Source organism: Aulonocara stuartgranti (assembly GCF_965226115.1).
Source record: "Aulonocara stuartgranti genome assembly, chromosome: 23".
In the NCBI taxonomy this organism is placed as follows: domain Eukaryota; kingdom Metazoa; phylum Chordata; class Actinopteri; order Cichliformes; family Cichlidae; genus Aulonocara; species Aulonocara stuartgranti.
Genome location: NC_138958.1, coordinates 2351066 through 2364588, shown reverse-complemented (window position 1 = coordinate 2364588; position 13523 = coordinate 2351066). Strand labels below are relative to the sequence as shown.

The following is a 13523-nucleotide window of genomic DNA, read 5'->3' as shown; positions in this document are numbered from 1 at the left end:
AGGCAGCTATGATGCACCGCCGGGGGAGAGAGGCTGATGAATAATGGATGTTTCTCTAAATAGAAGGAGCGCAGAGCCGCACTCCAGGCTAGCACAGTGGACTGTGAGCTCAGAACTATAATTTAACCTGTAATATGGACTGTGCAGTAGCAGCGTGCAGCTTAGAAATGAGCAGTTTTGACTGCAGGGATAAAAGGAAAAGCATCGCTCTGAATATAAGTTCTAATCTCAGTTTCTCGCTCGTTTCTTTACACCGGCGCACCATCCATGACCAGGAAACGCACACACTGGCCCATTGAGATGCTGCTGCCAGTCCTGTGAGACCGACTGCATAACACTCTTACTCCAGGATCGTTTTACAGCAACACAGAAACTAGTCCTGCCCGACATCCTCTTGATATCTCAGCTAACAGCTGATGCAAAATCTCATGTTCGGTGCCAATTTTTTGCTCGTCCTGCCAGCGGAGACACATGAGACACTTCAGTCCTCCGCTGGGTATTTGGAAAGCAGATGTGTCTTGCGTCAACTTTTCATTGTTTTCACTCAAACAAAAAGACGACCGTGGGAGGATTCGCTGCTTTCAAATCGACAGGTTTAACTCGAACGGCAGAAACCTTCGGTGTCTCACTGTCGCTGAACGCGCAGAAATTTCCCTCTTTGACTGATGATTGATTTGCTCTCATTAGAATATAATTTGCATCTCCTGCTCACACACTCAGTTAACTCAGATAAAAATAAATGCAATGGAAATATAAATAAATGCATCTTGACTGACAAACATCAGCTGCAGAAAAGCACCAGATTAAATAAAGACAATGATATTTGAGCCATTATTCACTGATGAATACATCCGCATGCGAGTTACTGTCCCGAGGGAGACAAAACGACGTCTCCACAGCGAACCAGCAACACCAGTAACATAAACATCCCTTTCTAAAATAACACAGCGAGTTTGTGCAAACATCTGAGGACTGTGCATACGAACGTTACCTCATCGCGGACAGTGACTAAACAGTCGTAGTCTGAACTGTCCTTGAACCTCGACTGCAAACCCTTTCTACCATGCACCACGGAGCGCACTGCTCCACCCTGACCGTACATCCCAGAAGACAAACAGACGACGCCTCCTTGCGATCCTTTCGCCCCGGGCTGGCATGCATGCTGACATCGTGGTTTTCTCCTTACCCTTGCGTTTGTAGAACCACAGCATACAGCTTCGGAACACAGACATAGGAGAGGGCATGGAGGAGGTGAGAAGGGCGGGGGGCCCATGGACTGTGGCTGGTGACCCTCAAGGAAGGAGGTGAAAGGGGATGCTGGTAGTGAAGTGTGCAGGGATTTGGTGGTGGCGAAACAGACACAAATGGACAAATGGAAGGGCGGAAATGAACCAAAGTTAGAGGAGGTTAGTTAAAGACCTGGCGGAGCGACAGGGTAAAAAAGGTGTCTGCGGTGTACTGAACAGGATGGGTCCCTGTCAAAAGGAGGAAGGGGCTGACAGGACGCGAGGGAGGGGGGCGATGCTGTAGGTGGGAGCCAATCCTGTCCCTACGGAGCGACCGGCTGTTAGAAAGCGAGCGACGGCAGCAGCGGTGCGGCGAAAGGCGAGCAGCGGGAGCAGCAGCAAGAAGAGACCTGAGCTCAGCAGTATCCCCTTATTATTCCCAGTGGCTCAACTGCAGAGACACATAAGCAGCAATCTTCCTCTTCAGCTGCAGTGGAGACGGCTGAAGGGAAAAAGAAGTCTTAATTGCTTCTTCTGCTCCAAAGGAATCTGTTTAGCTCGCAGTGGAACAAATCTTGTTTACCGAAATATGTCAGTCCAACTTCAGAGCTCGAAGAGGAAGAGAGAAACAGCTCAGACGCTTGCAGCATGCTTTGAGATTGTGTAGATGCCAGTGTGTGCGTGTCTGCTGGCAGTAGAGCAAACCAATCCAAGACGTTAAAAGGCAGGAAGGGGAGAGAGAGGGAGTGAGAGAGCAAATGGACAGCATGGCTGAATGCAAAGCATTCACAGAGGACTACATAGAGGAGAAGAGGGGGGCTGTAAGAGAGCAGAATTAACCGGGGGGACGCCTCACCTTGGAAATGGAAAGTCTTCTGGTCCACAGTGATGGTGAATGTGCTGTCGTCCTCGTCATCGATGCCGATCACAGCTCCCTGGGCAAACAGAAAGAGAGGAGGGGAGAGAGAGAACGGGAAAAGCAGGCAGTCAGACAGGGACACGTCATACTCCACTTTCCATTTCGATCTTCGTGCCCTCAACATGTCCCCAACTGGCTCTCATTTATTAATCAACCCTAGTCATTCTCAGCAGCTCACCCTCTTCTCTTCAAAAGCTCAATTTCCTGTTGCCTCGTCATCTTTTTCCTCAAAAACTAAAATAAATCACCGTCTCTCTCTCTCTCTCGCAGACACACAAAAATGAGTGCAGTCTTTTGGAACATGGTAGAGAAGAAGGGAGGGGAGGAGGTGGGATTTGGGAGAGTGAAGGAGGAGAAAGGCAGGGAAGGGTGGAGAGAGAGAAAAAGTACACCAGGGAGCAGCAGCCAAAAAGGAAAAAAGGAACTGCAGAGGAACGGCCTGCTGGCTGGCTGGGGCATTAGCTCCTAGCAACAGAAACAGGGCGTGTGACTCAGAGGTTGCTTACACAGCAAATCTCTGTAAGGGGTGGATAAAACAGCTGTAAAATCTGTTTGTTGACCCCTGAAAAACTCTGTTTTTTACATTTTTATTTTATACAACCTTTATAAAGTCTGTGCCATTGCTTTGAACTGACTTTCAGGGACACGTCTCTGTTCTGAGGGCTTCTGGATTGTACAGTATCCAAAGGAGCTTGCGAAGAAAAGCGTCTGGACTTCTTTAAGTTGCTTGAAGACGTTTCACCTCTCATCCGAGAAGCTTCTTCAGTTCTAAGGTCAAATGGTGGAGAGTCCCAGATATAAACCTAGTGGGAGTTTCCCCCCACAGAGGGACAAAAGGACCCCCTGATGATCCTCTAATCGCCTGAGCCAAGGTGTGAAACTGGGTGTGGGTCCCAATCAGCCAGAGTTTCGGGTGAGCTCATTGTGAAACCTGGCCCCACCCTATCATGTGATTTCCTGAGGTCAGATGACTCTCCACCATTTGACCTTAGAACTGAAGAAGCTTCTCGGATGAGAGGTGAAACGTCTTCAAGCAACTTAAAGAAGTCCAGACGCTTTTCTTTGCAAGCTCCTTCGACTACAATGACCTGGATGACTGAGAACCTTCACAGACATTGTACAGTATCTTGTGATGTGTTGTAAACCTGTAATATTACAGGTAAATTAATATTAATTTGTCTTATATTAAAAACTAAATAGTTAAAAAGCAGGTCACTGACAAGAGATTCATATTTGTATGCACGTGTCTGGAAACGCATAATGAAACGGATACAGACACCCAGCCCTTATCAAATGTGACAGATGATACCTGCAACCCTAAGTGCAGCAAAACTGCATTGCATGCACCAGCCACTTTATTAGGTACACCTGTAATTGCCAAGAGCAGCTCAAAGCATTTGACAGTGTAGCTATGATGAAGACAGCCTGCTGACGTTCAAACCGAGCATCAAAATGAAAGAGGATTTAAACGACTTTGAATGTGTCACGATTGTTGTTGCCAGATGGGCTGTCTGAGTATTTCAGAAGCTGCTTATCTGCTGGGACTTTCTCACACATCCAGAGTTTACAGAGAATGGTCTTAAAAATAGAAAATGGGTAAAAAGTATTCAGGAGAGTGTCTGTGATCGTCAAGCCGTGAAAGAGATGGGCTGCAGCAGCAGAGACCACACCAGGCGCTGCTCCACACCTCTTTATTTTTGATTTCTCAGTTAACATAAGCTCATTAAAATGGGCGAACATTCATGTAGATTTAGGGGTGATGAACTCCAGGCCTCACGGCCGGTGTCCTGCAGGTTTTAGATCTCACCCTGGGTCAGCACACCTGAATCACATGAGTTCATTACCAGGAAGACATGTTGAGGAGGTCATTTAGCCATTTGAATCAGCTGTGTTGGATCAAGGACACGTCTAAAACCTGCAGGACACCGGCCCTCGAGGCCTGGAGTCGCCCACCCCTGATGTAGATGCTAAAAGTTGCAGCCTCAACACTGCATTTAATTCACTGTTAGACTTGAGTAGCTTCACTCAAAGTGTACATAAGCCCACTCACAGTTTTCCCTCTGTAATATTACACTTCTACACATATTTATTATTAAACATTTAATATTGTAATAATGGACTACACAGCACTAGGAAAACAATTTCAGTGGACAAAATGTTTTTCTGAAAGTGGTCTAAATAATTTAGAGAAGTGCTCCCTTCATGGCATGTTCTTCATACCATCAACAATAGCAACTCAATGCAGAACAGCTACCAAAACCTGATTTTCATAGAGGTCGATTATCTCTTAATACAGCTCCATCCTCACTGTGGACGACCTTGGACACTGATGTTCCTCTAAAAACATGAAGGCAACAACTTCTCTGGCATAACTCAAATGTGCTGCTTGAAGTAGTTGGAAGTTTGCGAGCAAATCTTCATTTGGCCTGGAAACCAATCATTTGTTGGTCTATAAAAAGCTCTTCATGAACCAGGTGATCTCAACATTTATCACTGATTAAAGAAGAACAATGGCAGGTTTCTTGGCATTAATGTGGGCAGGCTAACAAACAGTCAGAGCTCTGCTGAGCTGAATATTCCTTCAACTTAAACGAGTAATTAATTAATGTATTTACAAATAATTTTAACCATTAAAGAAACATTTACATCCATACGGATTAAATACAGCAACTTTAGTAACTGCTGATATTAAAACCAACCTTTCCAAACCGACTTCAATAATTTCTTACGCATCGACATGTTCGTTAGAATCCCTGCAATTTATTTTTTATTCCTATTTATTCTATTTATCCCCTTTGTATATTTTATTTATATTTGTCTCTGTATTTATATATGTGTGTGTGTGTGTGTGTGTGTGTGTGTATATATATATATATAACAGTTCTGTAACTGTAACTTTGGTCGTTGCTGTGCTTTTTTTGGAAGTCGAATTTCCCAGAGGAACCCACCCGAGGGATTAATAAAGTTCTATCTTATCTTATCTTAAGCCCATCGAGAGGTTTTATCACACGTTAATGCTACCACGTCAAAGACGATCGATTTACTGACAGGCTACGTCCCACACACTTTTAATGCAGCTGTATTTATACCACTAAGCCACTAAAAGAGAGCAGTAGAGTTATCAGACTATATTTGGCTGTAAAAATCATATAAACATGTTGCCTAGTGAGATACTCATGCTCAGGATGGCGTGACAGCCTCCAGTAACAGTGTATAAAATCATGGAGTCATTTTTGATCAGATCCTTCAACGCGTATATTAAACAAACATGTAGCATTGCTTTCTTCAACAGTAAAATATCTCTAAAATTAAAAAAGCCATCTCAGAGTGATGCTGAAAAACTAGTTGATGCATTCATTTCTTCAACAGTAACTCCTACAATTCATTTTTATCAGGTTGTTCTAAAACATCCTACAAAAGCCTTCGGTGAGTCCGAAGCGCTGTAGCAAGAGTGCTGACAGGCACAAGAAAGACAGACCATATTTCTCTCACACTCACTTTTCTTTATTGCTTCCCAGTTAAATTTAAGTTTCCTCCCATACAAAGATAAGACCCTATCATATCTTACAGTATCATATCAGCCTAACAGAGCACTTCACTCTCAGAATGAATGCTGACTTGTTGTTCTTAAGACTTGAACAGGATTTCCAGTAATGCATCGACAGATGTTCATATACCACTGCAGCATATCCTGAACATGCGTCTTCTATCTTGTCTCCCATGTTGTCCTTTCTCTTTTCTTCTTCCTCTCACCCCCACTGGTCAGATGGATGCCCCTCCCTGAGCCTGGGTCTACCACAGGCTTCTTCCTCTCTTCCTTTGTTGTCTGACTGTTGGGCTTTTCTCCCAAATACTGCAAACTCTTTACACTGCTGTATAAAGAGCCTTTAGGTAACCATTGTTGTGATATAAATAAACCTGTATTGAATTAAAATCTCCGAGCACCATTACCTGCACCCTGCTGAATCAGCAAGGTGTAACTAATGAAGTGGCCAGTGAATTTTATAGACATGGAAAACTCCACCATCATATAGTTCCTGTTAAACCAAATATATAAACATACTGTGTGAAAGTGTAGTAAACATCAGTAAACACAAAACTGGACGCAACATCCAGCCTAGCCAGAGAGGCTGTCTGACAGTGTTTAGATTTAATAACATGTTGGTTGTGATATTAAAACTACACAGCGTTGCTCGAGGGTTAATAACACGCAGCCACAACAATGACTTTGTTGACAAGAGTTTAATTAATTTAATGACGTAAATGTACTAAACTGCAGTCACCACTGGGTTTGGACAGGGCGTTTTTCACAGGTAGTGAACGACTGACATGGTGCTTCTCTTTATAAAAATAGCACCGGCGATTGTCTGACAATTGAGGACGTTGTGGAGTGAGAGGGTATTGACCAAATAATCAATCAGGATAATGCAACCCAGTCATGAAGTGTGTTGACAGCATTAGCACAGTTCAGGATGGGGATGCACTCTCCTACATCCTGTCTGATTAAAATGTTTGAAACAAACGACATCATGTATGTTGACTGCTATTTCATTATCACAGAATAATGTTGACTTTCACTGCAAAACCACTGAATATTCAATTGAAGGAAAATGCCCTGCAACCAGTATAACGCTACATCGGAGGATATGACTTTGCTGCTATTTAAGACGGGTCAAAGCAGAGTGACTCGTTAAGAGTTTGTTCAGGGTTTTAATCTGATAGTTTTCTACAATCTCATTTGCCATTACTGCATGATTACATACGAGTACATGAAACTGGATCCTCTGTACAGATAGTTTCAGAAGATACTTCCTCTTTTCGGTCCTACCTGGCTAAAATAGTGAGTGCTTATTTTTAAAATAATCAACTTTCTCCTATTTTTTAAGTCAACCAGCCAACTGAAAACACAAGAAACTTAATATGTTGATGTGCAGCTTCCAGGAAGTCTAAAGGTTAGAAGTGTATAAAATGGCTACGTAGATACGGACAACAAGGCCAGACTAAGAAGCTCTGTTTTGGTCACATCAACAATCTCCTCCCTCGTCTCGAGTGTGCAAACTTTACTTCAACTCAACCTTTGATCCCAGTCATGTTAGAACATACAGTGAATTCACAAACCAAGGACAAACAGGTTTACTTTCAAACGCAGCAAACCAGCACGATGAGCAAAAAGCAACCAGACACTTTCTTTTAACCTTTTTATTGGTCAACAGACATAGTTCTGCTTTTTATCCTTCATGTCTTTAGACATTCACAATTATAAAAAGAAAGCTCATTCTTCCAAGGCTCCCTTGTTATGAAGAAGAAACAAACACACAAGTATGACAACTGCTGCTATCTAGTGGACAGCAGCCAAAACTGAAAGTGCTCAGAAAAGGAGAAGTGCTTTACTGGAACGTAGCAGCAGATTTATGAGTATGTGAAACTCGTCAAACTACGTCAACAAACAGAGACCCGTCAAACCAAATCATGTCAGATAACCAGAAACAAAGGTAAAGCAGGTAAGCAAGGACGCACAGGATACATTTAAGGAAAACTATCACGAAGGGTTCGAGGCTCTTACCCTGAGTCGTACGCAGCCTCTTCTGGATCCTCGCATCATCTTGTCTTTTGACTGTGAATCAATAAAACAAACAGTCAGGGATCAAAACATTTAAAGTATGAGAACATGATGTGCATTTAAATGCAAGCACATTTTTACATGTTTATGTTCGGAAATTTCAATAATTCCAACAACTTTCAAAAGTCCAGAAGTTCCAAAAGTCTTATTATAAGAAAATAGAGAAGATTTCTCCTAAAATAATAAAAGTAAATGGCAGAAAATGTGACTGATGTCGTGGCTTAATAATTCATGTTAACCATATTTTTAGAGTTACTTTAAAAAAGTTTCTTACTTTTTGTTGAAATGAATAACGCTCAGAATAAATTTGGACATGAGCAAAACAGGGATGCAAATACAGGCAGAAGTAGAGGTGTCTGTAGCTCAGGAGGGAGTGCAGGTCATTTACTAATTGATCTGACTGCTCCAGTCTGCGTGCCAAATACCCTCGGGCAAGACACCAACCCCGAGTTGCTCTCCGATATATCCATCAGAGCATAAATGTGTGTGAATGTTAGACAGAAAGCACTGTAGTAGAAAAAGCATAGAAAAAAAATCGTGTGCTTGTGAATGAGGCATGTTGCAAAAAGTGCTCAGGTAGAGTATAAAAGCGCTAAATCAAAGCCAGTACACACACTCACCCTGCGCATGAATGTCAAATACATACATACACTCTCTCTGATCTTGGAATAAGTTGGGCTGAAGGTTCTACAGTGTGCGTCTGATAACTTCTCCTGAGTGATCACGATACACTAAACTGGAGATTTCTCTTTACCAGGATAAAAAATACATTTTTTGACACTCACTGGATGAACCGACATTCAGAACAATGGCAAAGTCAGCTCTGGAAATCACTTGAGCCATTTGTAGACAACTGCAGATTCCAAGATCATCATTTTAAAAAACTATATAAATACAAATTATTCAGTTCTGTCAGCACTTCACTAACCTACGGAAGAAGACCCTGTCACCCTCAGATGAGTGACGCTTGCTCAGGATGTTCAAGAACCATGAAGATTCAAGCCATGAAGTGTAAAAGCACTGACCAAGAAGTCGACACCTTCGAGCTCAACTGAAATTGTCAGTGGCCCACACGGACAAACCAAATGGTGTCTAGAGAAACGTTTTATGACCGAATGAAGAAAAAGAAAATTGAGCTGTTTGGATGCAATGGTCATTATTTTTGCCACTATTACAGATTTATTTTTGTAGACTAAAGGTCAAGCTTTCAAACCTAAGAACATTGTACCAACTGTCAAGCATGGTGGTGGTAGCCCCAATATGTATTCAAATTCTGCAAAGAGTTAAAAAATATCCAGCCACAATTATGCCAGAAGCTTATTGATGGTTACCAAAAGTGTCTGGTGAAGGTGCAACTCACCAAGAAACATCTAACCAAATAATAGTCGGGTTGTATGTATATATTCGAGCCGCTATGTGTATTTTTGGCCCAGTGTGGATTAGAAAATCCTAGATAAATTCAAGTTCTTGTATTTTAAAGTTCTTAAAGAAATAAGTTGTGTGTAAACTCCTGATCACAACTGTAGCGGATATATTGGACAGAGAATCAACAAACTAGGGCTGCTCAATTAATCGAATTTTAATCACGATTACGATCTGGGCTTTCAACGATCATTAAAAATGACTGAGCCGATTATTAGCCCCTCCCTCCCTCATGCTTTACTCTTGCGCTGCTCCGTGTGGTAAATCGAGCGCACCTCTCTGCATTTCGAACACGCGTCACAACAATTAAGAGGACCCGAGGGAAGCTCGGAAAGCTAAGCAGAAGTTATTTGGACAGGAGAGTGACTGCCTTGGTTGAAAAAAGAGGTAAAAAAAAAAACTTCAGTGGTGTGGAACAGGGGCGGAGCGTGGGGGTGGCTTACTGGGCTTAAGCCCGGGTTGTTTTGTCAGAAGCCCGGGGTCTTTTGGAGTGTAATTTTTTCATAGTTAGATGCCTGGCTGACAACTGTATAAAACAAAAAGTACACACAATATTCGAAGCACATAGTGCACACTGTGGGAATTTACGACTGTGCGTGAATCCCCCCTGATATTGGTATGATCCGAGCTCAGGCACTAAGCGACTGAGCGAGGGGGCGGGGCAGCTGCTACCTGTTAGTGCGCTGTTGGAGAAACAGAGCCAGCCATACTAAGGAGAGCTCTCCTTAGTATGGCTGGCTCTGTTATTTTATATATTGTGCTTTGTATGTTGTTCAGTATATTTCTATGCAAAACAAGAGGGATTTCAGTACACAGCAGGATATTTACATTTGTAACCAGATATTTACATACACTTTATGGAGAAAACATAAAACATTTTTACTGTACAACATCAATTTAGAGTAAACTTTTGTTTTAGATAAATATTGAAATATCTTTTGAATTAGTTAAATGTCAGAATAAAGAGAGAGAGATCTGTCTATTTATTATCACTTTCATCAAATTTAGGAGTACATATACACTAAGTTTGTTAATTAATAAGAAAACTCCAGACGATTCCATTCTGAGCTGAAGAAGCTTCTGATAGGTTAGTAGAGTCCATGTGAGTAAACTGGTGGCACAGCTGTGGATGCATATAAGGCAAAACACAGAGCCTGTTTCTGTGACATGGGAAAATCAAGAGATGTCAACCAAAACACCAGGAAAAGAACTGTGGAGCTCCATAAGTGTGGCTCAATTTTGAATACAATTTGGTGCCATTTGCAATTAAGAAATACAGATAGTTTCTCTCTTTACTCTTAAAGTTAACAAATATGTTTTTTATATTTATCAATCTAAAAAAATAAACATTTAGTCTGATTTGATGTTACAATTAAAAAAGTGTTTGTTTTGATCTGAAGAGTTTGTAAATATCTGGTTTCAACTGTATATTTTATGATTGTCAGCACAAAGAGAGAGAGAGAGGAACAGAGAGAGAGAGCAGAATGAGGACAGAACAGATGAACAAGAGCAGGTGAGACACACATGTTAGTCAAATGGTCGTTTGCCAAAAGTATCACCGTATCATAGGTACTCATGTATCTCGTACCTAGTGTTTCTTTTTAGGTTTGCTATTTTTCAAATTCTATATTTATTAAGTTATGCAGGCTTGTTTGCACAACAAGGCTAAATAATTATATAAACTTTTCTCAATCTAAATATTGTACTTTGGTAGATTTAAAAAAATAAGTGTAGTGCAGGTCTATGATGATTTTTAGTGCTACTATCATCTAGTTCTGATTGTGGTTATGTCTTGGTTAAGTCCTCAGTAGTCCTGATTTTGAACTGTTGTAGTCCTGTTTTAATTCTGGATCAGTTCTGGGTCTGGTTGAATTGGGGTTTAGTCCCTGTGTCTTGATACAGCCCCGACTTCGTTCTGTCTTGCTGCTTAATTAAAAAACTAGTTTAAGGTGTCCTGCATGTGTGATATATATATTTCCCTATATGAAGTCATTCTTTTTTGAACAAAACTCAAAACAGAGCCTATTAATCTTTCAGTCATTTCTAACCCCCCCCCCCAAAAAAAAAAATCCCACATGCATACTACCCTTTAGGGCTAAGCCCCGGGTGTTTCAAATGTCTGGCTCCGCCTCTGGTGTGGAAACATTATGGGTTCGCGGAGTCAGACGTGTATCAAGTAGACATAGTGTGTAAACTTTGCTACGGTATCGTAGCTGCACCACAGAGCAACACTGCAAAGTTCACTAAACATAGATGTTTACATTTTTCATTTATTTCTTATATTGCAAACATTTGCACTGTTATCAGTATTTGCACTATTTTATATTATTTTTTAAAGTCATTATTCAATACATTGTTATTATTAACCCTTTAAAGCCAGTCAGAGCAGCATGCTCTGTTTTGTGTAACTATTTTTAAATCCCTGTAGAACCTGAACCATGTAAGCTAGCGCAATAATTTGTTTTGCATATGAAACCAGAGGAGTTGTACTTACATCTTATGCCATCAGCTTGTCCTAAGTCACGGTTTGCTTCCACATAAAGCTTTGCAAAAATTGCATAAAAAGCACTTGCAGGAACAAAAACATAATATTCCAGAAACACTTTGCTGATCTGATCAGCTGTTCTTAACACTTCCCACATTGAAAAAGACGTCAACGTGAACTGTCGCATTTCCTGCCCGAAACCGGAAGTGACATCATTTTCGCGGAAAATGTAGTTTTTTACTTGTAGGCCTTAAAAGCCTATACTGGTGTTTTTATAAGTCATGTTTGACTTTTCTGAATAGATTCCGTGATGCTTAGAACTCGAATTGCACTGCTGGAAATAGTTTATTTTGATGCACATGCTGTTTTCTTTGCAAATTTGCATCATAGGATTGTTTTTTTTTGTTTTTCCTGCAGTATATATAAAAATTGGTGTATCTCCAAAATAAAACTATGAAGCTACTCAAAATAAATTTCCTGTTGTTGTAAACTATTTTTTGCAACTTTTTTGTATTTAAAGTTTTGAGGGATAAACCTCTTAAATTTCTCCAAGTAGAAATATATGTAAAAAAAAACAAAAACGATTTTCAATTTTTTTTGTAGTTTATTGCGCTTTTTTGCAATTAATGTAGTTACTATGGACTTAATGCAGACATATTATTAAAATTTGGGCTATAACAGTTGTATTGATGTATAGCAACTTGAAATGCTCCCACAAATGGCACTACAGCATGTAAAAAAATAATATAAGCTCTGGCGGACTTGGTTCTATGGTAGGTCTTAAAGGGTTAAATAAATATCGTCAAATAATCGTGATCTCAATTTCAGTGAAAATAATCGTGATTATCATTTTTGCCATAATCGAGCAGCCCTACAACAAACTGATCAAAGACCCACAAGACAACACACATGCCATCAATACAATGTTGGACCGCCAATCAGGATTATTTGAGATCCTGTTGGCAGATTCTTCTCACACCTCCTCCTATCATGGTGACGACTATAATTCAGCACACTAACTGCAGTCACGGTTACCTGACAGCTCAGGTTACTGTGTTCATCCCTTCAGAATAACACTGTCAATCGCTCTCCATGTGAACAAGAGTACATTGATTTCTTTTTCACTCTGTCAGAGGAATGGACGGCACTCGCTCTTCCCTACAGCTTGTTTCACCGGTTATAACTTTTGCCTGGTTTACAGTCCACATTATATACTGCTCAAACACCCGGTGAGGTTAACTAACCAGCAGCCACTCTCTACCTTTGCAGTGTAGCTTTATGGCTTTAAGGAAACTAGTGAACGCTGTTCGCTTGGTTAACTATCAGAACAAAGGTCGCCTCTCACGCATCCACACACATTTCTCTCTTCATTTCCCCTGACAGTTTAAACGATCCATAACTATCTCTACGTGAATACTGTGGGGTTTTAGCGTGTAGCTGTGCTAGCTAGCCGCAATTGCGGAAGCATGGGCAAAAAATGCTATCACCCGATTGGTCAGTTAGCATTCGAAAGCCTCTGCTATTGGCCAACGTACGCATCCGTCACCAACAGAGACTCGCCTCGCTTTGCCAGCTGAGACTCCCAACTCCTGACAAACACAAGGCCCTTCTCCCACTTCTGCTGACGACCAGCCGCAACTTCCACAGTCTAACCTCCTGAGCAAGACATGCTGACAATCGCAGCCGAGATGAACGTACCGTGTAGTACGACAGCAGGCCGGCATTGTAGTCCAGAACAAACCAGCGATACTGCCAGCCTTTCATGACGTTGGTCCACTTGCTGAGCGGCCCCTCCATGATGGACGCCATCTTTACAACAGGCTCTGGGCGGGGAGGAGTCGGATATGGTGT

General features: G+C 41.4%; 1 protein-coding gene across 2 annotated transcripts in view; it reads right to left on the bottom strand.

The window, feature by feature from the left end:
* osbpl9 (oxysterol binding protein-like 9) overlaps positions 1 to 13523 on the bottom strand; it is a 38321-nt gene extending 24798 nt beyond the window's left edge. The window contains exons 1-3 of one of the 2 annotated variants that reach the window (XM_082524165.1): positions 13371 to 13523; positions 7709 to 7759; positions 2083 to 2161 (exon numbers count right to left, since the gene is read on the bottom strand). In XM_082524165.1, coding sequence (XP_082380291.1) covers positions 2083 to 2161; positions 7709 to 7759; positions 13371 to 13481 — 241 coding nt within the window. In that variant the 5' untranslated portion in view covers positions 13482 to 13523. The remainder of the gene's footprint in view (positions 1 to 2082; positions 2162 to 7708; positions 7760 to 13370) is intronic. The other variant, XM_082524169.1, reaches the window with a different exon arrangement.